This window comes from Pelodiscus sinensis, chromosome 28 (assembly GCF_049634645.1).
Source record: "Pelodiscus sinensis isolate JC-2024 chromosome 28, ASM4963464v1, whole genome shotgun sequence".
NCBI lineage: Eukaryota > Metazoa > Chordata > Testudines > Trionychidae > Pelodiscus > Pelodiscus sinensis.
In genome coordinates this window covers 12,177,754-12,202,734 of record NC_134738.1, presented here as the reverse complement: position 1 = coordinate 12,202,734, position 24,981 = coordinate 12,177,754, and the positions used below count along the sequence as shown (strand labels likewise).

Below are 24,981 nucleotides of genomic sequence, written 5' to 3'. Positions count from 1 at the left end.
CAATGCAGCTCACTCAGCTGTCAGACACTTCCCAGCGTTTTGAAAGTGGAGGAACACAGGCCTGCAGGGCATCAGAGATCACAGAACACTGAGCAGAGCCATCAGCGCAGGCATGGGGAGATACTGGTGGAAGCCAGTTCTCCCCACAAAATAAACAGCAGAGTCCACACTGGCTTTGTCGACAATAAAGGGAAGGGAAAAGATAAAAGTCTCTTTCAGGGGTAGAAGTTTTGTGTCACCAAAACTGGGTGTTTTCCCAACAAAAGTCCCATTGCAGGCTACACGCTCTTACTGTTTTGTCCCCCAAAGGCAGTTCTTGGTGACAAAACCTGCCAGTGTAGACAAAGCCTTAGGAGCAGCTCCCCTCCCCACATTCAAGAGCATGCAGGGGCTCTTGTCTCCAGCTAGAGCACTGAGCACGGCCTGACTCCCACAGCCCCTCTCCTTCAACTTCAGGCCACGCAAGGGCCCTGATGGAACCAGGCCTTCCTGCATTCCCCGGCTTCTCTTCCTGCCTGGCTGAGTCATGCCGTGACCTGTCTCAGCTCCACGTCACTAGTGGGGGAAAGCATCCAACACCCTCTCGCTCTGAAGAGATTTGGAACCTGGCTCTGCTTCCAAGCCTTGCGGTTGTTCCTGCTTTGGGCAGAGGGTTGGACTCGATGACTTCCTGAGGTCTCTGCCAACCCTAGGATTCTACGAGCTGGGTAACCCGCATGGCCCCCTCGTAGCTGGGCCACATAGAAGGTAAAAGTCTACTCCTGCTGCCAGCTAGCGAGCTGCTCTTACAGCTCCAGCTGGCAGCATCCTGGCAAGTTACAACCCCGCTGAGAGCCTGTGCCCTGGGTTGTTCTGTTTGGATCAAAGTGCATGCCTGGCGCTCCCACCCAAGTCCACCAAGAATCCAGCAGCCTTGGAAGGTCGGTGTCTGCTCCAGCTAGGTGACGTCCTTCCCGGCTTACGTAGATACGCCCACGCTAGCTCTGGGTGTATCTAGCAGTCCGGCCACCTCAGCCCTTCTAGCTAACCTGGGAATTTCGCCTCTCCGCTGCATGTTACCGAGGGGATGTGCGATCATTTCCCACCACAATGACATAGGTTTCCCCCAAAGGAACAAACCTTGCCTGTTCCAAGAAGCAGCCCAGATGCGCCCGGCTGCTTTTCCAGAGTGCTCACATTCGCAGGCACTGGGAAGCTACAGAGATATGTAATTAGCCAATAAGGCTCGAGGTCCGACGCAGCCCATTTGAGGCGCTAATAAAAACCAGTAAAGACTCTGCAAAACGCAAGCAGGCAGCGGGGGTGGAAACCAAAGGAAACATTTGCACAAAAGAGAATCACGCAGGGACCGTCCCCCCGTCTCTTGTCCCATGGCGGAGCGCTCCCCAAAGCTCTGCTCTACCTCCTCTCCTGCTCCCAGCCTCCCCTTCATCCAGCCAGCTCCCAACCATCTTCCCCAGCAGCGCCAGTTCTGGTTTGCTGTGCACCCTGGACTCAAGACGGACCAGCAGTCAGCAGAAGCATCTGGTGCTCCTCACCAGAGCATCAGGCCCCAGCTCTTTACCAAGGTAGTTTCTCCCTTGTGCAGACCCCACTCCACTGATACCTACACACACATGCTCTCCCCCACCCCCAACCCTGCCAGCCCTCCTTCCAGACTGTGCAGGACCCCTCAACCCTCCAGCAGGTTTTTAATTGGATCTCGCAGCTGTTAGAACGTAAGACCGGCCAGACTAGGTCAGACCAAAGGTCCATCTTGCCCAGTATCCTGTCTGCCGATTCCAGGTGCCCCAGAGGAAATGAACAGAACAGGGAATCATCAAGTGGTCCCTCCTCTGTTACCCATTTCCAACTTCTGGCAAACAGAGGCTAGGGAAACCATCCCTACCCATCCTGGCTAATAGCCATTGATGGACCTAACCTCTATGAATTTATCCAGCTCTTTTTTGAACCCTGCTAAAGTCTTGGCCTTCACAACTTCCTCTGGCAAGGAGTTCCACAGGTTGACTGTGCGCTGCGTGAAGAAATACAACCTTTTGTTTGTTTTAAACTTGCTACCTATTAAATTTAATTTGGTGACGTCTCGTTCTTGGTGTTATAGGACCAAGTAAATAGCTTTTCTTTACTCACTTTCTTTACACTGGCCATGATTTTATAGATCTCTCTCATGTCCCCCCTTCATCTCCTCTTTTCTAAGCCGAAAAGTCCCAGGCTTTTCAAATCTATCTTCATACAGCAGCCGCTCCAAACCCCTTTTCATCTTTGCTGCCCTTTTCGGAACTTTTTCCAATGCCGAGAGATCTTTTTTGAGATGAAGCAGCCATTGTTGCTCACGGTTCGACAGGGTCGCTCTGAGCCGTCTGGCTGCAGGGTTTGGTCTGTTAGGGAAGACTGTGCGGTACCTGGATCCTTCCTTTTGGTGCACAGGGACATATCTCCTGGGAACAGCTTCTCCACCAGTTTTATAAGCCCAGTGCCAAAGACAGGAACTGGACCGTCCGGCATTAAGTTACTCCAGAAATCCAGCAGCTGCAGAGCCCCAGCCTTTCACCCTGCAGAGTGAGGGGCCAGCTCTAGTTCGGGACCCCAATGCTTGGAGTCCAGGGAAAGTCTGCCCCCCTTGTGCCACTGGAAATCTCTGCTGCCAGGGCAGGAATAGCCGAGGGCTGCAGGCCATGGGTGTGGGGCATGGGCACCACTGCAAGAGCGGCAAGGAGGGGGCTGGGATGCGCACCAGTAGTGTTAGAGTAGAAGGCTGCAGGCCACGGCTGAGCCAGGCTGAGGCCAGAAGGCTGCAGGCCACGGCTGAGCCAGGCCGAGGCCAGAAGGCTGCAGGCCACTGCTGAGCCAAGCTGAGGCCAGAAGGCTGCAGGCCACGGCTGAGCCAGGCTGAGGCCAGAAGGCTGCAGGCCACTGCTGAGCCAGGCTGAGGCCAGAAGGCTGCAGGCCACGGCTGAGCCAGGCTGAGGCCAGAAGGCTGCAGGCCACGGCTGAGCCAGGCTGAGGCCAGAAGGCTGCAGGCCACGGCTGAGCCAGGCTGCAGGCCACGGCTGAGCCAGGCTGAGGCCAGAAGGCTGCAGGCCACGGCTGAGCCAGGCTGCAGGCCACGGCTGAGCCAGGCTGAGGCCAGAAGGCTGCAGGCCACGGCTGAGCCAGGCTGAGGCCAGAAGGCTGCAGGCCACGGCTGAGCCAGGCTGCAGGCCACGGCTGAGCCAGGCTGAGGCCAGAAGGCTGCAGACCACTGCTGAGCCAGGCTGAGGCCAGAAGGCTGCAGGCCACGGCTGAGCCAGGCTGCAGACCATGGCTGAGCCAGGCTGCAGGCCACGGCTGAGCCAGGCTGCAGGCCACAGCTGAGCCAGGCCGAGGCCAGAAGGCTGCAGGCCACGGCTGAGCCAGGCTGCAGGCCACGGCTGAGCCAGGCTGCAGGCCACTGCTGAGCCAGGCTGAGGCCAGAAGGCTGCAGGGCACTGCTGAGCCAGGCTGAGGCCAGAAGGCTGCAGGCCACGGCTGAGCCAGGCTGCAGGCCACGGCTGAGCCAAGCTGCAGGCCATGGCTGAGCCAGGCTGAGGCCAGAAGGCTGCAGGACACAGCTGAGCCAGGCCGAGGCCAGAAGGCTGCAGGCCACGGCTGAGCCAGGCTGCAGGCCACGGCTGAGCCAAGCTGAGGCCAGAAGGCTGCAGGCCACTGCTGAGCCAGGCTGAGGCCAGAAGGCTGCAGGCCACGGCTGAGCCAGGCTGAGGCCAGAAGGCTGCAGGCCACAGCTGAGCCAGGCTGAGGGCTCAAGGCTGATCCATGGGGAATGCTGGAGGTCTACCCAGAGCCATCAAAAAAGCTTTGGTGCTGTAGAGCCTGATCCTTAGTTCCGCTCATGGGGCAGCATAAAGGGGCAGAGAACAGCCCCCTAAGGGAGCCCGATGGCTGATGTAGGGGGGTGGAGCTGGATTGGAGCCCTATCCCCACCCGGACCCACAGGAAGGTGAGAATTGGCACAGGCAGGGAAGGGGCATGGCTAGTATATTGCGCTATGGCTGTTCTCCGTTTCCATGGGAAGAGGAACCCAAGTCAGAGCAGCCCTCCGGCTTCCTTGGCTCCCCAGCGACCTGGTCCTGGCAAAGGGCGCTGGAGCGAGCAAAGGAACGGGAGGGGAGGGAACGCAACCCCCACCTGCGCGGCCGCGGCCTGTGGTTTTATCCGGTGTCAGAGAGGTTGCCGTGCTCGTCAGTTTCAGCCAAAGCAGGAAGGTGCACAGTGCGACTCACGGACGCTCGTGCCCCGATAAAATTGTTACGTTCTTCAGGGGGCCCAGACTCCTTCTGGTTTTCTCAAGAGTCTCGCAAGAGCTGGTTTGTCTTCCCAAAGCCTCAGCTCGGGGAATAAAGGAGAATTTCAGCTTCCTTGAAAAGAGACGCCGCCTTGGTTCTAGCCCTACTGGTTGGGAGAAAAAGCTTCCAGATGTGACCCGGAAAGACTCTCACTCAAAAAAGCCCCAAAGGCAAAGAACCAAACCCCAATGGGATTTTTTTTTTAATTTCATGGGCTTGGGGGCTTTTGACTCAGGATTCTTGACCATGTGGAGCTGGCGATACTGTCGCTTGGATGCAGCCATGCAGCGTTTCCCAAATACAACCTTCCCCTCTCAGCTTAGACACAGTTAGAACCGACCTTCATATGAGCTGGCAGAAAATCTAATGAAAACGACGTGTCTTTCCCTTCCACTTAGCTCCTGTCCCTGAGCAGTCAGGCCCAGACTCTCTGCCTCCCCCACGTCTCTCTTTCTTCCCCCTTCTCCAAAGCAGATCACTGGATCTCGATGGAGCCATCTCCGTTTCTACGCAGCGGCTTCTTTGGATTCATTCAGGGATGGGGGAGGGGGCATTTATTTATTCTAAACGACATTCCACCGAATTTCAGCACCGGCCTTTCACCCAGAGACGGGAGATAAAACCCGAGCCACCTCCTCGACTGGCGTGGAAGATGATCTATGCAAATCAGGAGGGTGCTAGAGTCTGACATGCAGCGGAGGGTGGAAGAAAAGTGTCTCTTTAAATGCCTCTGCAGCTGGGGGATGTGGGAGGCGTGGGGTTCCTACCCCCTCCTCCCACCCCTGATCCTTCCTAACGCCCACAGCCGGCTCCTGCCCGGCCTTCAAAGGCAAACTGGGAATTTTAAAGCCCAGCCTGTGGCCAGGTATGGCAGGGAGACAGTGACACCTAGAGGGCAGAGCCGTGCTAGCTCCCAGATTCCACCGGTAAAAAGCAGCCAGGCACGAACAAGGGTCACCTGGCTTGGAGTTCCTTTGGCATCCTATTCACAGTCCCCTCTCACCACCTCATGGACCCCCGACCCCAGCTCACAACAGTGCCCTGCCTTTGTGCTTTCCTCCTGCCCTGCTCGGAGCTGCCGAGAAAGAACCCCTCTTCCTTCGCGATGGTGCCTTTTGTTTGCCCTTGTTCCCCGCCGCCAGCAGGCCCTGGTAGTGGGGTGGTGCCCGAGGCTGGGGGCTTTTCCATCCGGGGCCTGAGATCAAGTCTCCACTTATGTCGCAAGCAAGTGATCTGTCCTGCAAGGCCTTTGCGTCTCGGAGAAGATTAGTGCAGCATTCTGTGCGCTGGCAGAGAGAAAAGCAGGCCAAGGACTAGGAGCAAGCAGGGCTGGAGGGGGATTGTACAGCAGCAGACTGGAGTAGCGGGAGGCGTTGTAGATCAAGACAGAGGGGCGTTGGCAGGGAAGAAGTGGCCAGAAGTAGAATAGCCGGAGGTGTGGGGGAGGCACTGCAGGTTAAGAGCAGTGTTCCCTGTAAGCCGTGCACTTGTGCGGCCGCTCAGGAAAAATTCAAATGCCCCCCCAGCTGCTTAGCAGAGTGCCCACAGCTAGGTTCTGTGTTGCTGCTGGGTGGTGCACATTCACACGTGCTTTGGTGCACATCATTTTATTCCACACAGTGGATGGAAAAGATTAGAGGGAAGATTGGTCAGAAGTGAGGTGTCCTGGCCGAGCCTTGTGGAGCGCTGGAATGGTGGGGGGGGGGGGGTGGAGGGCAGCAGAGAGAGGCATGGGAAGGAGCCGAGGACTGAAACAGCTGGGGGAATTTCACATCAGGCAGGATGGTGACGCCTCTGCAGAGCTGTTTACTGGAAACGTGCCCATCACTTGCCCTCCGGCCACAGAGCACAGAGATTTCCTCCTGGGGTCAGCAGGTGTCTGACCTTTTGGGCCATCGCTGGATCTTGGGCCCTCTGGGCAGACAGGAAAGGTGTCCCGGGAACTGGCGCGGTTGGCGTAAAGACTGTAGCTCAAAACCACACCCAGCCAGGCAATGGGAGCAAATTAACTCTTCCTGTGCTGGAAGTTCTTCTCCTTCCAATCCGATAGCCCCCGGGGGCTGTAGGAGGGATGCACGAGGCAGGGCGGTGTTGGACCAGTGCTGCCGGGCCTCTGGTGCCTTGCACGATCCCCCACGTTCTCCCCACAACTTCTCCGAGCTAACCACGTTGCCAATGCAGCCACAAATGGCAGAGAGGGCCAGTGGAGGGAGGAGTGAGCACCAGCCTCTCCAGGTTCCTGCCTTCGAGGGACCCGCAGAGGCTCATCACTGCGAGAAGAACAAAGATTTGGAGGGGAGAGGTCCCGGGCTTTACCGGTTGCAGGATCCAAAGAGCTGGACAAACCACTACAGCTAACCATCTACGTATCCCGTCCACAAAAGCCCCCCCACCACAGGCCACAGCGCTTGCCCCTGGGGACATAAAATCCCCCAAAACTGTAGGACTCCTGCCCGTCACCCCTTCACGGACGCATCCTCCCCGGCCCCCATCTCCGCGCACACTTGTCTGCATCCTTGGCGTGACTCCATCCATAGGAGATGCATGGGGGGGGGTTACATGCCCCCCCTAGATTGTCACATCTCCTTCCCACCCCATTTTAATTGCTGAAGCCGGATGCCCTCGCTCTGCCCTTCCCCGCAGGCACTGGTCGCCTCGGGCTCCGTCAGACTCACACCGGGGCTGAGGGCGAGCTTTGGTTTCTCAAGGACTCGTTGCGGAGTTCAGCCCCCCTAGGTTCTAGATCCAGGTCTCCCCTTTCTCAGGACTCAAAGGGAAATCCATGCTCCAGTCCTTCCCCCCACCAGCTGACAGGTCCGCCGCTCCATCCTGCCCTCCTCCCTGGATTGCCTCCTGCCATGCGCCTCCCCCCCCAGATCTCCCTGCAGAGGACAGCCCAGCCCCCCACGTGACTCCCCACATGTCCCGAGCTGCACGCAGACGCAGGAGTGCAAGGGTCTGGTTTGCAGCAGGGGGTGATGGCCAGGCCCAGCAAAGAGGCGGCAGGGCCCAGAGGCCGCGCTGCCCCAGAAAACGCTGCCAAGGCCGAGGAACAAGACCACGAGCCGGGGCGTGATGCAGTGAAAAGAGAGCCCTGGGTTGTAGGGAGGGAGTCGCTGGGGAGGGAGGCGCCTTATGGCAGGGACCCCAGCCTGGGCAGAGATGTCCCCAGTGGCAGTGACGGGAAATGCAACAGCAAATCTACCAGCTGTGATCCGGAGGCCTGGGGCGGCCCTGGCCCCTGCCCTCTCTCTGGAGCAGAGACCAGAATTTGCCCCTCTGGCACAGGCAGCCCAACCCAGACACCAGCCCGGCCTGGCTTCCCGGCTGGCGTATCAGATGGGCCCGTCCTGGTCAACTAGCCAGCGTGGCACCACGTTGGGGCACCAAGCACTCTCCACGCCCATCGATGGGCCCCACCCAGAGGGTGCCTCCGTGCCTGCTGATTCAATCCTGGTGCAGTTAGCGCCTCACAAGCAAGGGTCGGAAACAGGAGGGGGCACGTTCAGGGGGTCCCTGTGCCCCAAGCCAGCTAGACAAGGGGGACCCCCCTCTGCTTTCAGAAGACTAGAAGGCGGGTGTCCCGGCCTGGCCCCTGGCTTTCACTCCGGATTCGGAGCTCCTTCAGCATGTCCCCTTGCTACCCCGGCCCTTCAGGACAGGCCCAACTTGAATCTGCCTTGCAAGCATCCAGGGTGCCCCAGGCCCCCGGCACCACAAACCCTCCTGATCTTCGTCCGACCAGAGAGGCGGCGCTTCGGGGGCATCCCAGACCACAGGCGCAAGGCCCAGGTTGCTCCGCCGACTCCAGTGATACATCGGCCCCTGCGGAGGCTGTTTCTCCTCCCCGCCGCCCTCCCCCGCCTGACGTTCTCCGACAGCGCCTCCTTCGCACGGCCTGGAATTGCCCCTCAGAGCCCCCGGGAGGCTTAACTGCCCCGCAGACGCACACGCTGAGCACTCGCAAACCTCCGGCCCGGGGCCAGCGAGCGACCCAAGGGCCCTCACGCCGGGCACCCTCGCGCCAGCCCCCGCACGGTTCCCAGGACACAGCCCCCAGGAACACGGGCCTCGCGCACTTTGCACATGGGGAGCCTTCGGGGCAACTCCTCCTGCCCTGGCTCAATTCAACAGCGCGGCTCTCGCTCTGGCGGCACGTGGCACGTGCCAGCCCCACCCCCAGCCCTGGCTTCCTATGCTCTCAGCCAAGAGGGGGAAGATTATCAAGGGCTCCTCAGCCACCCTCTGGGCAGCCAGGCTTCCTGAAGTGCCAGCTCCCATTTGGGTAGCGACCGAAGGGTCCGCTCCGCCCCCAGCCTGCGCAGCATCGCCGTGCCGGGCCCCCCAGTCTGGCACTGAGGAAGCTTCGCCTGCAACGAGACTGTTAGTCCAGCCGCGTGCGCCTTTTCCCGGTTCCCCGGGAGGCAGGGCTAGGAGCCGGCCTCAGGGGCGGCGTCCTCCATCCCCAGACTCCGGGGGAGCTCACCGGAGGCCTCTCAACAAGCCAAATGGGCAGGCAAATAAACAGGGGGTTAACGCCCAACAAACATCACAACGGGGTTGTCGATCTGTCTCCACACACACGCCTTCATCCCCCCCCCATCTCTTCTGGGAGCAGATCCTGAGTCCTCCCTCCTCCCCCACCAATGGTCCCTCTACGTTTTTTTCTAGCCACGTGCAGAATGAATTTTGTGAGGCGCCCCGCGGCACACGCAGATGTGCACCGCCAGTAGAAACACATGCGGTGGGTGGCTGAGGGGCTCCGTTAATCAGCTGGGAGGCATTTCAGTCTCACGCGGGCAGCCGCCCAAGCACCCAGCTTACAGGGAACACTGATCCGCAGCACACACCCCTGCTGTCTGTCAGCACAAAGCCAGTGCTGCGACAGTCTCTTTCTGACCCCTTCCCATCTCCTGCTCTGCCAGTCGTGCTGCCCCGCCCCGCCCCCAAGCCATCGGGGATGGCAACATGCCCTAAAAGGGGCTACTCCCTCTGCCATCAACCCCAGCCATGTCCTTCCCCTCCCTCCTCCCCTTCCCACCCCCCATGGAGCCAGGCATTCTGGCTTGCTGTCACTTTGGCAGCCAGTCCTTATGCCTCATTCCCAGGCCTAGCCCTGACACTCGGATGTGGGGAGTGCCGATTGGGAGGACGACCCTCACCCCCCTGCCCCAAGGAACCACCCCGGCCCTCCTGTGGCAGAGGAGAAAATACCCCCCCCCACACACACCACCCGCCTGCATCCCATCCCTGCTCTCCCCCCCCCACCTCCCCAAAATAGCCCAGGCACTACCCTAGTCTGCCTACCCAGGGCTCTCGCTGGGGGCTTCCCAGGCTGGGCCCCGCTCCCCCATCAAGGCAAAAGTCCAGGGGCAAGATCCTGAAGCAAAGTAGCTCTTCTGAACACCCAGTCAAGTCTCCCTCGTCCCTCTTTTCCCGCATCCCCCTGCGCATCCTTCTTGCCTGTGGCTGATCTCTCTGGTCCCCTGCGGGCAGGGAGGGCTCCACTCCTCAGGCCAAGGTGACCCCAGCCGAATTCCCCAGGGGGTGGGGGCTACAGGGCTGTATGTGAGAGAGGGGCCAAGGTCGCCATGTGCCCGGGGGTTGCTACAAGGGGCATCGCCTGCCAGGGGAGATACCTGGGAGAGCGGGGAGGGTAACCGTGCCAAAGTGATAACGCACTGGGAGGGGGGGCGTTTGGCTTTGATTTCACCTAAACCACCCGGCAACTCCTTCCTGGACAGGACTGCCCCTTCCCCATCTCTGGGCGAGGCTGGTCCGGAGACACCCACTTGGCCACATCGCCTGCCCTGGGGGTCACACGCACGAGCTACACCGTCAGGCACTTGGATTGCAACAGAGCTGGCAGCCCCCCTCCCCCTACACACACACACACACACACACACACACACACACACACACACACACACACACTTCCAACCAACCAGCCAGCCAAGCACCTGGGAGACCCGCTTCCCACCCACCTTGCACCAAAGGGTTTGGAAAAGCGATTGAATGGGGGGGGGGGGGGTCTTTCCAAAAGGAACAAGCCAACGCTTCTACCTTCCTGGGGATGGGGGATGAAAACGCAGCCAGGCAGCTGTCTGCAACACGCTGCGGACCCCTTCTCCAGACAGGCTCCCGCTCCGGCGGAAAGCAAGGGTCGTATCTGATTCAATTCCCCCAGAACTTGGAGAGGCGGTAGGAGCCTTTCGCTTCTTTTCATCCTGACTTTGATCGTACAAAAGTTGCCCCCTGATTTGGTCTCATCTCCCCCCTTCCCTGCCCCTCTCAATTCCTTCCCGCTTAGGAAGCCTTGTCCAGACACTTCACTGACTCGCGTCTACACGCGTCTCTCCATCCTTTTATCTCCACTCCGGATCGGAGCCCGCTTTACAGGGAGGGTCTGTGCCAAGCTTGGTCGTTGTGCTTTTTGGGGGTGGGGTGGGGGGTTGGTTCACTATAAAACATGTCCGCTCTTACATGCCGTCCGAGCACCAGAGCTCCGGAGGTTTGGCCAAAGGACTCGCCGCCGCCACACCAACCCAGAGTAACGATTTGCATCCGAATCAGGATTACTCACCTACAAAGAGGAGGGTGCAGAAAACGTTTGCTAAAATCATGTTAGTAAATCCAATAGCTCCCCACGTGTAAACAGGTAGAAAACTCCCAAATCCAGGCAAAAAGAAATCCTGAGATTTCTCGGATGAATTAAAAAAATGGTTTCTTTCAGCCCCCACCCCCCAAAAAAATCACCCCAGCTCTGCAGCAGCCGGCCAGCTAGCTAGCGTCTGTCTCTAGCTCTTCCAGTGATGAACAAGTCTGGTTCTATCCCTCCCGAGCATCTTTCGGGGCGGAAAAAAAAAGGAACCGAGAAGAGATGGAAGGGGAGGAAATGGCAGGATATCCACAGCGTGAGCTGAGTAGCCACAATCCGGTGGGTTCCTTGAATGGGGGGGCTCACGATTCCTGCCTGCTAGCCCCTTGGCTTGCACAGCTTTCTGCTGGAAATTCCTGCAAACTGGGGGTCTCTGCGCGCGCGTGTGTGTCTCTCGCTGCCTTCGGGAGAGGCGACTGCCGAGGGAAAGCAGCAGCAGCAGCCGCCGAAGGAAAAACAAGAAGAGCAGCGGCAGCTTCCTCCAGCCTTTGAAACTGACCAGCTCGGAACTGAAACTGACCAGCGCCTGGAGTGCCACGCGCCAAGCCCGGAACGGCCCCTTTCTTGCAACTTCGCCTCCCTGTCTCAGCTGATCTTTCGCTCGTCCCCACCCCCAGCAGCAGCAATCCAGAGCCGGAGGGGTGGGGAGGCAAAGCCGGGCGAGGAAGGGCGAAGACAAAGGGGGCAGCCCGATGACCGGTGGCTTGAGGGCCGGCGGAGAGGGGGCGGGGGTTAAAGAGGCGCCCAGCTGCCCCCGACACACGCGAGCTGCCCCCCCTCTCGCGCTGCAAGCAAGGAGCCGCTCAAACTTTGCCACCGCGCACAAAGACGCAGGAGCGCGGCTCGCCGGGACTTTCCTCTCCCTTCAGTGCACCAATGAGGCCCCCTCCCGGGAGAGCTCCCTGGCTCCCACGCCGGACTGGGTAGGGTGCCCTCGCCCTCGCCTCGCCCTCGCCCTCACGGCTGCAGGCGATGTGGCTGCATCCAAGCAGGCACTAGACACGCAGCCCACGGGCAGTCCTAGCTCGGCCGGGGCTGGCTCTTGCGCTCCCGGGAGCTGCGTGGCCCGCCAGGGAGCGAGGCAGGCAGGGGAAATAAGGGAGCGAGGGAAGGGATGGGGCTGAGGGGGGAGGCGGTTTGTCCCAAGGGCAGTTTCCCCTGCAAGGTGCATTGGCTTCTCCCTCTTTTGGGGAGTGAGGAGGGTTGTAGCGTGAAGTATCCCTCACGCACGGCGTGTCATCGGAATGTTAAACATCGCTTTAATTAATCGGGATCAGCTTCCTTGGCGGGGGGGGGGGGGGGGGGGCGAATGAAGCAAGCTGCCAGCTGATCTCAGCCTCAGTGTATGTGTGTGTGTAGGAGGAATGGTACACACACACCAACCTCTGAGCCAGTGCCAAACACACACACACACACACACCAACCTCTGAGAGCCAGTGCCAAACACACACACACACAAACCAACCTCTGAGAGCCAGTGCCAAACACACACACACACACACACACACACCAACCTCTGAGAGCCAGTGCCAAACACACACACACACAAACCAACCTCTGAGAGCCAGTGCCAAACACACACACACACACACACACACACCAACCTCTGAGAGCCAGTGCCAAACACACACACACACACACACACACACACTTCTGAGAGCCAGTGCCAAACACACACACACACACCAACCTCTGAGAGCCAGTGCCAAACACACACACACACACACACACTTCTGAGAGCCAGTGCCAAACACACACACACACACACACCAACCTCTGAGAGCCAGTGCCAAACACACACACACACACACCAACCTCTGAGAGCCAGTGCCAAACACACACACACACACACACACACACCAACCTCTGAGAGCCAGTGCCTAACACACACACACACACACACACACACACACACCAACCTCTGAGAGCCAGTGCCAAACACACACACACACACCCCAACCTCTGAGAGCCAGTGCCAAACACACACACACACACACACACACACACACACACACACACTTCTGAGAGCCAGTGCCAAACACACACACACACACTTCTGAGAGCCAGAGCCAAAGTTAGCCTGGCACTGGGCTTGATTTCTCTTCCACAGACAGATCAAAGCCCCCTGCCAATGGCCCCTCCCGCTCCCCCAGCCCCCCTGAAATCCATGGGACGGTTCCCAGGGGGACACTGCTGGCTCCCCTGCCCTCTTTGCTGCTGTGGGTCCCTGTTGTGCCCCTGCCTGTGAGCCCCCTTTGGGACGCCTCCTGGTTCTCGGCTGTGGGTTGCTCTCCCGGCGCCCAGCCGCTGGGGCTGCAATTGGTGCTCCCAATGCCCGCAGGGCTGGGCAGAGCTCTGTTCTCCAGGCCAGGGAGACGCCTGGTTCAGGGCCCCTCCCTTGCCAAGTGCTGGGAGATCCCAGGTGACTTTAGCACAGGGGAAAGCAGCTGGGTGGAAAGTCTGGGCCCCCCCTCCCCCATTTATGCCAGCTCAGGCAGAGCCCAGCAAGGTGCCGTGCCAGCTCCCTGTTGCATGTGACCCAGCTCCTCTGCACCCCCCCACTCCTGTTCCTCCCTCCACCTCTCTGCCAATGCCCTTCCCTCGACAATGACCTGCAGCCAGCACCCTTCAGTCCTGACCTGCCCCCCGCCCCGCCGCGCCAGAGACGGCCACGCGTGCTGCCACATGCGGTGGCTGTGGAGGTGCGGTCCAGGACCCAACAGCCACGCCAAGCCCTCTTCAGCCGAACGCTGGCTCTGCATCTCCAGAGACAGGGGCCGGTGCATTCGCCCACTGCCCCCCAGACAAGGGGAGGTGAATGTCTATCGACAGCAAGGCAGCGTGAGCCCTGCAGCAAGGCCCGACGCACCCAGAGCAGGGATCCAGCAGCTTTGCAGCGGGGGGAATGAGGCTGGCTAGCATTGTGGGCTGCCTGCCTAGGAAACTTCCCCCTTGGCCCTTAGGAAGCAAACCCCCTGCTCACCCGCTGCCCTGTGCAGCAGCCAGCGTTCGTGTCTGTTCTCTACATGGGGGCGTGTCATCACAGGAAGCCAGCAGGGCCTTGAAGCTAGTCCAGCCCTGGTCACACACACACACACACACACACACACACACACACACACACACACACACACACACACACACACACACAGAGCTCTGTCCATGCAAGCAATCCTGATTCTAGTCCAGCTGCGCCTGTTTGGGTCCTGCCTTTGCAGTGCTGTGACACTGAAACGGGGAAGGCATAAAAGAAAAAGGCACGATGGTTAAGAACACGGGGCACCGCCCTGTGACCTAGGAGGCCCGACAGCTGGCCTGCGACCAGTCTCTTCATGCCTTAGTCAATTGCAGGCCCAGATTTTTTTAAAAAAACCAACTGCATTGTCACAGCCAAGTGTTCCAGACTGAGCTGGGCCTTTTCCTCCATTCCAACAAAGAGAGATCAAAGGCAGCTAGATGCCTATGTGTTGTTTGCAAATCCCAACAGGCTCCTTTTGGCATCAAAGTAGCTTTAAAAATCAGGGTCTACCCCCCCCCCCCCCCATGAATCTGGAAAACACAGGACACCCAGTCAGTGTCCATAATGGGTCACAACAAGCGGTTGGTTCACAGTCCTGCTTGTTTCAAAGTGGAGCGGCCGTTTTTCTGAAAATACTCACGGAGCATCCACACCTCAGGCGTGGTTTTGCACAAGAAAATCAAAAGCACAGAGGGGTTTTTCCGGCGTAGGTATTCCCCAGTCTACAAGGAAGAATGCCTGTTTGCGAACGAGCTCTTTCACAAAAAGGCAGGTGTGGACAGGGAAGAGGGGGGTTGCACAAAAAGAGACCATTGAAAAAAGCACAGGTGCCCTGGTGGCCATTCTGTAAATAGCAATCAGAATTTCCTTTCAAGAGAGCGCCCATGCAGTCTGGATGCTCTCTTGCCCAAAAGCGCATCGCTTTTTTGAGGAGGTTTTGCAGTGTGGACCCGCTCTTGTGCAAGAAATGTTGCAGAAGATCTTGTCCAATAAAAGCCTCTTGTGCAAGAAGCCTGCAGTCTAGACATAGCCTGCATGATTTTCGTGCAAAAACACAGCTAGTGCGAATAACAGTGCCCTTGCTTGTGGGTTATCTGCAGGAATTGAACTGGGAACCTCAGGATGTATATTTAAAAAAAAAAAGCTTCCACTGCCTGCGCTAAACAACCTCCAGCAAGTACAAGAATCTCTAAGCCAGTCACTAGCTAACAACACACTGTCCTGGTGAACATGAATGACATTTGCATTGCAGAAGCTTTGGAGGGGGAGCCGAGTTAGTTTGTAACTGGAAAAACTTTTTAAAAAAACCCAAATAGTCCTGCAGCACCTTAGAGATGAAGAAAACATGTAGATGGTGCCATGAGCTTTCATGGGCACAGCCCACGTGTTCAGATTCATGGAGTTATTAAAGGACCTGTTTCTAAATATATAGGGGACATTATGGAGCATTGATTCTGTGCCATGACAGCCTTTGATTTAACATGGGGCAGCCAGCAATCTGCCCTCGGGTTTGTAATTTACTTAAAAATAATGTGGTAGGAGCACCTTCCGTCTCCTTAAATCAAGGCACTGAATTTTGACAGGGAAGTCCATGAAAGAGGAACTGCACAGCTATCTGCATTGCATTGCCTAACCTCCCTAGGTCCTGACCTAGCCCGCACAGGGTCAGAGTAAAGGCCAATCTCCTCTTGGATTATTCCAACATCGGAGCCAGGAACTAGGAGCCCACAGGTCATGACTGAGTGCCTTGGGACGTCCACACACGGCTGCTGGGTGTGAATCTTCCATGCACAACATTAGAAGGTGCCTGTGAAACCGGGGCCCTAAGTGTATATACAAAGCCTAAATCACACATTGAATTTACAGGCACGATGACGAACATTAATAGCACAGCATGCCCAGCTACGGGCTGACAGTGCTATTGTACCGAGGTATTTGCACCATACAGTGCAAGTAATGTGGTTAATTCCAAAAATAACTCCATTTGCACATCAACAGAGCATCTTTATTAGCTGTGCTGCTTAGACTAAAACCTGCCTTTCAGACCAGGCACACTGTGCATTACACAACCCTGCTGGTAAGAGCTGGCGTGGATGGGGGCCAGCCAACGTCAGCGGCTTTCAGCACGGAAACGGATGGGCTAGAACCAGAACATCGCCTCTGACTTCCCGTGAACCCGGGGGCAGTGTGTGCAAACAGGGGCCTTTCTGTGCGATGGGCTAAGGAAATCCCATCTCCAAAACCCGGGATCACAGCAAGCCTGCTTTTGTGGGGCTGGAAAGAGCTGAGAAAGGCTGGGGAAGGGGTGACATGGGGCAGGAGGGAGAGCCAGCGGCAGACCAGTGTCCCAGTCCCAGAACGGCGCCAGCAGCGGGTTGAATGGTTCAGGATGGAGGTGCACTAGCAGAGAACACAGGACCAGGCCAGGCGGAGATGTCCTGGGATCAGGGCTGAGGTGTGTGGGCGATGCTGTGGGGGGGTCCCAGGGCTGGAATAGCAGGGGTGCCGTGGGACAGGACTGAGAGGGCCCAAGCCGGGGGGCATGCACCGGCCTGCATTGTCAGAGCTGCTGCTGGGACCTCGAACCCCTCCTCAGGTGGCATGAGTCTCTCACCTGCACACGATACAACCCCCCTCAAATACTTATTCACGTTTGTGACACTATTCTGCAGCCAACCCGGACAATTTCAAGTCCCGTGTGAAACAACCAGACTAATCCCGCACGCCGATTTCAGGCAGGCCCCAGGCGGGCATGGTGCAGACCTTGCTTTGGGGTTGCTCTAGCCGGTCTCCTCATCAATACCCACGACGAAGCCCCAAATTCAGGCCAGTATCTGATGTTCGGCCCATTTGGGAGTTTATCGTTGAGATCATAGATCACCGGTTCCTTTACTCCCCTTGAGAAACCAGCCCTGCCCAGCCTTGTTACGGTCCTATGGGCCAGCCCCATGCAGGAGACCCTGCTGCTCTCGGGAAGGGAAGGAACGAGCCGGGAGACATGCTAATAGCAGGGGACCCGGCTTCTTGGGTTTCACTTTATCTCTTGGGTAAATTGATAAATGTGACCAAAGGATTCCCCTACTCCCCCTCCCCTCCCATTTCCATTTAAGTCCCTTTAATACTCGCTGAATTTGCTTACCCTCTTGCCTTTCAGAGTCTAATTCTGTAAGGAATTACCACATTAGCTGGAGTCAAGGTTGTTAAAGTGATGGATTACTCATTAACGGCGTAATCCTCGGGCGGGTGGGACCGGTCTGAGCGCTGTCCAAACCCCAGCGCCTCAGTGCTGACTCCAGCAGCCTTCTGCCAGGGGTCCGCGTGCCTGTTCCGAGGGCAAACTCTTCCAGGCAGACGCTGGGTGCGTACAGCACCTGGCACCGGGTCTGTGATCTGTGCCGGCAGCTCCGTGGGCTACTGGAACCTACGAGTATCTCCCGCAGCGTGCTGAGGGATGGCTGTCCTGATTCCTTTCCTGTTCTGTGTGTCCTCTGTCCAGATGGGGACCTTGCTAAGGCAGGTTCTGCTTGTACCGCATCCTACAGGCCAGGGCTCTGATCGCAAGCACCACCTCTTCGGTGGTACACACGGCCAACTCCCTAGGAAGCCTACGGCTGCCGTCCCCAGTGGGATAGGCCACAGATGATGCCCTGGGCCCCGTATGGTTTTCAGCCTAGCACCACGATGCAAAAGAAACCGTGGTACCACCCCCGTGGGAGAGGACACATGGGGGCTAATGGAACGACCACCCCAGCCTGGTTGTCGTCTTCCGGCCATGATCCCCTCCCAAGAGAGGGGCTCTACCAAGCCAAGAGAGGCGCAGTGGGAAAGCCGTTTTGTGCCTCAGTTTCCCATCTGTGCAATGGGAATCATGGCACCTCCCCAGGGTGCAGAGAGGAGTACTTCCGGTATCACGAGGGGCTCAGACACTGCCCAGATGGGCACCCCAGATGAATGGTCTCATCCCACCACACTGGGCTCCCAACCAGGGACCCTATAATGCTGGCTCTGTCCCAGTGCTCATGGCTGCTTCCCTACAAGTCTTCCTGCTCTCTCTCCCCCAGGCTCTCCACAGTCACCCTTCTCACCGGGCCAGGCCTGGCCCCAGAATCCCTCGGCCAAACATATAAAATTCAACTGTCTCCTCCAGCTCAGTTGGCCAGGTCCTCTACCAAACATGTCACACCTGGCCACCCTGTAGTCCTACAGAAGAACAGAAGAGCAGCCAGACTGGGTCAGACCAAAGGTCCAGCTAGCCCAGGGCCCTGTCTCCCAATGCCAGGTGCCACAGAGGGAGTGAACAGAACAGGGAATCAAATGATCCCCCTCTGGAATATTGTGTACAGTTCTTTCCCCCCCCCCCCCCCCCGAAAGTGTCGTGGAATAAACATGGGTTCAGGTCAGATAGAACCACTTTATTCTACAGCTGTAGGGGGAGGATGTAGAGCGGCAGGGGGTTAGCCCTTACGGATACGAGCCCCGCTCCTTTACTCAAATACCAGAATTTACATACCATTTACTACTTTTGCATTGGAATTTTACAGAGAAAAAGAGGAACTTTTCGGAAGGTACATACCAAGAAACTTGGAAAAGGGAAGTAAGGCAAACTTGTTCCATATAAGGGGTTCAATCAAAGGCGAGAGCAGACATCTTCGGTAACTAGGCAATGCGACAAAATACGGTAAGGCTTGCGGTTTCAATTAAAAGCTCGCTTCTGACGTGGTACGTACTGCGCAGGGCCTGTTAAATGCTCCGAACTTTGCTGGGATAGTTAGGCCAACTTCCACAAAAGGATGTGGACGCATTGGAGAGGGTCCAGCGGAGGGCGACCAAAATGATTAGGGAGCTGGAGTGCATGACCTACAAGGAGAGATTTGGGTCTTTTTAGTCTGCAGAAGTGAAGAGGGAGGGGGGATTTGAGAACAGCTTTCAACTCCCTGAAGGGGGGTTCCAAAGAGGATGGGGAGAGGCTGTTCTCAGGGGTGGCACATGGCAGAACAAGGAGCAATGGGCTCAAGTTGCAGTGGGGTTGGATATTAGGAAAAACTCTTTCCCTACGAGGGTGGTGAAGCGCTGGGATGGGTTCCCTAGGGAGGGGGCGGAATCTCCATCCCTAAAGGTGTTTAAGTCTTGGCTTGACAAAGCCCTGGCCGGGTTGATTTAGTTGGGATTGGTCCTGCCTTGGGCAGGGGGCTGGACTTGATGACCTTCTGAGATCTCTTCCAGCTCTATGATGCTATGTCACCCATTCCCAGCTTCTGAAACAGAGGCCAGGGACGTCACCTCTACCTACCCTGGCTTATAAGTAATCATAGAGCCATCCTCCATGAATGTATCTAGCTCTTTTTTGAGCTCTGTCCTTCACAACATCCTCTGGCAAGGAGTTCCCCAGGTTGAGTGTGTGCTGTGTGAAGAAAAACTTCCTTGTGTTTGTTTTATACCTGCTACCTCTACCTCTGGGGATCCCTAGCTCTTGGGTTATGGGAACAAGTAAATAACTTTTCCTTTTTCATTTTCTCCATACCTGTCATGATTTTATAGACCTCTCTCATCTCTCCCATAGTCCTGAAGCATGACCTCAGAGCTTCTGCTTCCAGCCTCCTCCCACACTGGGCTTCCTTCCTAGCCTCCATTGAGTTCTTCCCCCAGGGGGTCTCATCTTCCAGGGGGTGGGGCCACACTCCAGCAGTAGCTAAATGAGTAGGGGTCCCACTAACACTCTCTGAGCCAGAATGGGCTATATAGCCTGGCACGGGGCCATATAAACCACAGATGGACCGCCAAGGAGATATAGAGCAGACTCCACCCTTCATTCCTTTGATTTAAGGAGCTCCCCAGATGCATGGCTGCCTTCCATCCATCCCTTGGCCTTGCTCTGTGGCCAGCTGCCATATTTCTCAGCCTCGGCGGCCGCAGCTCAACCTACTGCCGTTAGAAACCAGATGCTCCCCAGTGGTTATTAATGGCTTCATCTCTGCCCCGTCAGATTGCCGGACATGCCTTGCCAGGCTGATCATTTGGTCATTAGCCACCTAATGAATCCCTCGTTAATTACAACTCTGATGAGCAGCTAGCGGCTCCCGCCTGCCTCGCAGGGAAGGCTAGCTGGAAGTACAGAGGCATGGGAGGCCTGGTGTTACAGGAGGCAAAGAAGGGACAGTTTATAACTATATTTCTTTGGATGTTATCGGGGGAAGAGGGAGGGATCATGTAGCCTTCTAAGTAAGTGGGGGAGGGGAGAGCTAGGACTGTGAGCAGGGGCGCTTGAAAGTCCATTTTTGGGCGCGGGGAGGGGAACTTGGGCCATGTGGTTAGAGCAGGCAACCGCGTTGTCATCCCTCCTCTGAAGCCGACTCTCTGTGCGGCCTTGGACACATCTCTTCAGTGCTCCTTGACTCAGTTTCCCCTTGCAGTAAAAGAGCTGGAGTAACGCCTACCACCTTATGCTGTGAGAGCTCACTTTGTCAAGCGATCCGAGATGCGTCAATGGAAGGTGCTAAAGAAGGGCAGCGGACGGTACTATTTATTACAGAGAAGGCAATACCTCTCCTCACAGGCAAACGGAAACACACTCTATCCGCACACTAACTGCCCAATGCCGGGGTGTTGGCGGTATGTTTGGACTTGCTCCGCACAACAGCAGCGCAGCCAAGCCTTCGGGAGCTGGCTGCTGCCAAGATCTGAACCGGCTGGTTTCAACTTGTGGGAGGCACAGAAAGCCCGGGAACGTGAAGTGAGGGGCATGTGGATGGCACACAGCAGTGACTGAGTGCCAGGCACTCCTTCTGCAGCCAATCACAGCGCTGCCACGGTTCCTTCGGCACCTTCCCCAAATTCTAGGTACACCAATTAAATTGCAGCAAGGGAGGTTTAGGCTGGACATCAGGGAAAACTTCTTGCCTGTCAGGGTGGTGAAGCACTGGAATAAATTGCCTAGGAGGGGTTGTGGAATCTCCATCACCGGAGATATTTAAGAGCAGGTTGGACAGACACCTGTCAGGGATGATCTAGACAGAGCTTTGTCCTGCCATGAGGGCAGGGGACAGGACTCGATGACCTCTCGAGGTCCCTTCCAGTCCTAGTGTTCTACGAAATGCATTGAGCAAATATATCCAAACCCGGGAGACCATCTTGGTTACGACGATCTTGTGGCCCCACTGAGATAGAGGAGGGTCCCTCTTGCAGCCCATTCTCTAGCCTCGGTTGCACCACACTGGCCCACGTCCTTAAAGTTCCGTGGACTCTGGAGTCTCATTCCAGCTTGACGAGGTCACCTCCAGACCCTCATCTCCAGGAAAGGAGCATGCAAAGTCTGTCAAACCTCAGGCTGCCCGGAAACATAGGGGTGCCCGCCCTCCAGGCCTGGCCCGGAATCCCCAGGAATTAACGTTTAATCAAAGATTATGCCGTGTGGTCAGACCTCCCGGAGGATGTCCCACCAAAACTGGCCACCCTACCAGAGCAGCGTATTACATTGGAACGCTGACTTTTCCGGGAATAGCAGTCTCAGCCAGGACTTTGCTCTCGTCCCCACCACAAATTCCTTTTTAATCTCATTAAGCAAGGCTCCTGATGGAAGGGAAGAGGAATGAACAAAATGCCAAGGCCAGGGAGGAAACAGACCCTCTACTAACATCCAGTTACGGGCCAGCATTACCCGCACAGTGGCCCTGCCATGACTTACTTGCATCCCTGGGCATGGCTGAGTTATGGGGCACTTATGCGGCCCCTGCGGAATGGCCTTCAGCGATCCAGACATGGGACGGTGAAATGGTACGTGAGTGCCAGGCAGGTCCCGGCAGAGGTGAGGGAGGCGCAAGGAGCTCTCAACAGCCATGCCCTGTCTCCGTCTCTCCCTCCCTGAGCCTGGCCGGCATATTGGCAGATGGATCCCCGGGTAGGGAGATGTAACGGGATCAGCACTCACCTCCCGTGAGCGCCCCCGTTCGGCCGAGTGCCTTCATTGCCCTCCATCTTCAGCCTTTTCGGGTACTCAGCCCTCCGTCCGAGTCACACAGCTTTGTGTGAAATCACAAGGCCCTTCCGGGGGACACTTCCAACCGAGGCCCATGTGGGTGTCCTCTCTAGGGTCTCTCAGTTTGTTGTCTCACTCTGAATGAGAGTAGCCGTGTTAGTCCGATCCTGCTAAAACAAAAGGAAACACTATGTAGCACTTTAAAGACTAACAAGATGGTTTCATAGATAATGAGCTTTCGTGGGCCAGACCCACTTCCTCAGATCATATTCTGAGGAAGTGGGTCTGAACGTGAGTGGCACCTCCAGAAAACACCTCTTTTGCCCTTAGCTTAGGGCTTCACCTTCAAGTCCCTCAACAAGTCTCCCTTGGGCACTGTCCCTGGGTCAGCCAGCCCTGACCTTCTCCCTCCAGGTCTGGGCTGCAACTGAACTGCCTCTAGTCCTGCAGCTCCTTTTGTAGGCCTTTCTATCCCCTGATTGGCTGGTTCCTCTCCAGACACTCTAGCCTCCTGGAGGACTTCTCTATGGCCCCTTTTCGGCCTCAGAGCTTAGCCCCATTACAGGTGGCGACAGAAGGATGGGAAGTGACTGGCTCTGATTGGCTAAGGGTGCGTGGCTGAGGAAACAGCCTCTCTAGGAAAGTGGGTCTTCGTTCCCATCTAGTGGAAAAGAGTCTACTACTGCTGCGAGCCAGCAGAGATGCTCCTGAGCTCAAGTAGAGGCGGCGAATGATTTTGAAATTTTCAGAGTCCTGGGTTCTAATCTTGTTTGTTACGCAAGCTAACAACCGGCTTGGGCAAAGGAATGTACCAGGCCAGTGCGGGGAAGAGGAACACGCTTCTATGGCTCAGATGAAACATTGGGTTTGCTCAGGGATGTGTGGCTGTCAGCCCCAAGGGACTGAAGCTCCATCCTCCAAGCGAGCAACTAATGGACTCCGACCCAGGTCCACAAAGGTACCTCACCTCCTTATTTTCATTGACATCAATAAATGTTGGGAGCCGAAATATGTTTGTGGACGGGGGGGGGGGTGTCTTTCTGCTTCGGGGGGAGTGGAAAGGGCCTGTCCCTGCAGGGTCTGAAATCAAGGGGAGGTTTTCGACTGCTTCCCATAGTCGCTGGGGCAGAAGATTTTGAACTCTATGCTCCATGGCCACCCTGCCTTTGGAGGAGAGAGTTTTCAGTCCTTCCGACACACCGCTCCAGGCTGCAGGACTGTCTAGTCTCCCCCCGCCCCCCAATGCATGCCCTGGGACAGCGATATACCTCGACTGCCCCTGAGCTCAGGCAATTCCCCACACACACAGATGTTTCGCAAGCCAGCTCTCCCTCCCTCTTCAGTCTCCTTGGGCGACTGTCCCTTCCTCCCCCATGTGCTCGAGATCTTCTCAGGACCGATGTAATTGTTAGTGGGGGAAAAGAGGCTCTGTAATTGCAAAGGCTTAAAAAAACCAACCACCCCGCAATGGAGCCAGGCAAATATAGAATCTCCTGCCTAGTCTGACCCCTCGGAGTAAACACGCCTCTGTTTGTCAAGCATTAAACCTCCTGCCTCTGAAGTTGATGGAACAGCGTCTGCCAGCCCCGTAATGTCCTTGTCTGGAGAGTTTGCTCAGAGACAGACATCTGACCAGGACAAGTTCCTATTAAGAAATGCTGCCGCTTTGTGTTCTCCCGGAATGATAGTAATTAAGGCCAAGTATTTCAGCGCGGATGCTGCTCATGAACCCATCATTCCCTCACTGTCTACGAGACGAGACGAGACGATTCCAAGGTCACTCCTGTTGTTCTCCTTGGCTTTCCCCTTCTCCTGCTGTCCTGTCCAACCCTCCCCCCCCCCCCCCGTCCCTCCCCACGCAGGGGAGAACGCACCAGAAAACACAAAGCAATCGTGCTAGAATCATAGAACCAGGGGGCAGGAAGGCACCTCAGCTCGTCCCCCAGTCCTATCTCCCCGCACTGAGGCAGGACTAAGTATATTTAAGGCACAGCCACATTACAGGTTGAACCTCCGTGGTCCAGGAGACTCTGGTATGGCAACATCTGTGGACCAAGGATTTTGCTGGACCAGCGAGCCACAGACACAGAGGATGACAGCAGCTGTCAGCCTGCAGAGGCAGCGAGCCCCGCCAGCCGGCTAGCAGAGCCCCTGCCCGCCAGAGCCGGGCCAGCAGCAGGGGTAGGGAGCCCAGCCGGCGGGGGGCATGGTGGCTCAGAGAGGAGCCTGGCCAGGGGCAGGGAGCCCCACCAGCCAGAGTGGGGCTGGCAGCCCAGAGAGATGCTCCATCAGAAGCACTGACCGGGGCCACGGCCAGGAGGGCAGCCCCAGAGGCCTGGTTGGGCAAACTACTTGGTTGAGGGTGCCGGACCAGGGAGGTTTAAGCTGTGCAGCCCAAATTGATTTAACGCAGTAGCTTAGACTTGCCCAAAGATCTTCCCATGTCCTTCTCTGACAAAGCATCCTCCCTAGCCGCCTAGCTCAACCACCAGCTCTCATTGACTTCAAAAAGGAGGTTAAGCCCAGCACCTTAGAAAAACCCAGCCCTGTGCCTTATCAGGCCCCCCTCTCACCTGACACGGCCGCTCCCTTCTTCTAGGGACAGGGGCATTTGGATCCGCGAGCTTGGCACCAAACCGAAGCATCACAGATATTTGGAATCCAAGCCCACCGCAGAAGCTGGACTTTAGAAATGAGCCCAGCCTGGCCTGAAGGTCAGAGCACCAGAGGGTTGTTTCTTGGCCCTGCCACCACGCGCCTGATTGACTTTGTCACGTCATAGACTGTGCCTCGGTTTCCCCATCCAGTGGCATTTCGGACCCCAGTCTCCTTTTGAGGAACGTTGTGAGGGGTGATTTTAGGCACTGTCTGGGAAGTGCTCAAAATATGAAGAGCCCCAGATGTGTTACCCACGGGCCACACGTACGCAGTAGAGCTGCCATGGTCTCGGGTGAGAAAGTCTCCTAGTTCCAAGTAATTCCCTCCAGAACGCTGCTCTCAAATAGATAGT

General features: G+C 56.9%; 1 protein-coding gene and 1 long non-coding RNA gene across 9 annotated transcripts in view; both read right to left on the bottom strand.

Moving 5' to 3' along the window:
• GFRA2 (GDNF family receptor alpha 2) overlaps positions 1-12,161 on the bottom strand; it is a 117,618-nt gene extending 105,457 nt beyond the window's left edge. For 2 of the 5 annotated variants that reach the window (XM_075910700.1, XM_075910698.1), the window contains exon 1: positions 10,906-12,161. In XM_075910700.1, coding sequence (XP_075766815.1) covers positions 10,906-10,945 — 40 coding nt within the window. In that variant the 5' untranslated portion in view covers positions 10,946-12,161. The other 3 variants (XM_075910696.1, XM_075910697.1, XM_075910699.1) reach the window with 3 other exon arrangements.
• Positions 12,162-18,415: 6,254 nt separating this feature from the next.
• The window catches only part of LOC142820957 (uncharacterized), a 55,500-nt gene continuing 48,934 nt past the window's right edge, over positions 18,416-24,981 (bottom strand). For 2 of the 4 annotated variants that reach the window (XR_012897986.1, XR_012897988.1), the window contains exons 2-3: positions 21,924-22,138; positions 18,416-18,856 (exon numbers count right to left, since the gene is read on the bottom strand). This is a non-coding gene — a long non-coding RNA (uncharacterized LOC142820957). Of the gene's footprint in view, positions 18,857-21,923; positions 22,142-22,314; positions 22,430-24,981 lie in introns of those variants that run through there. The other 2 variants (XR_012897987.1, XR_012897989.1) reach the window with 2 other exon arrangements.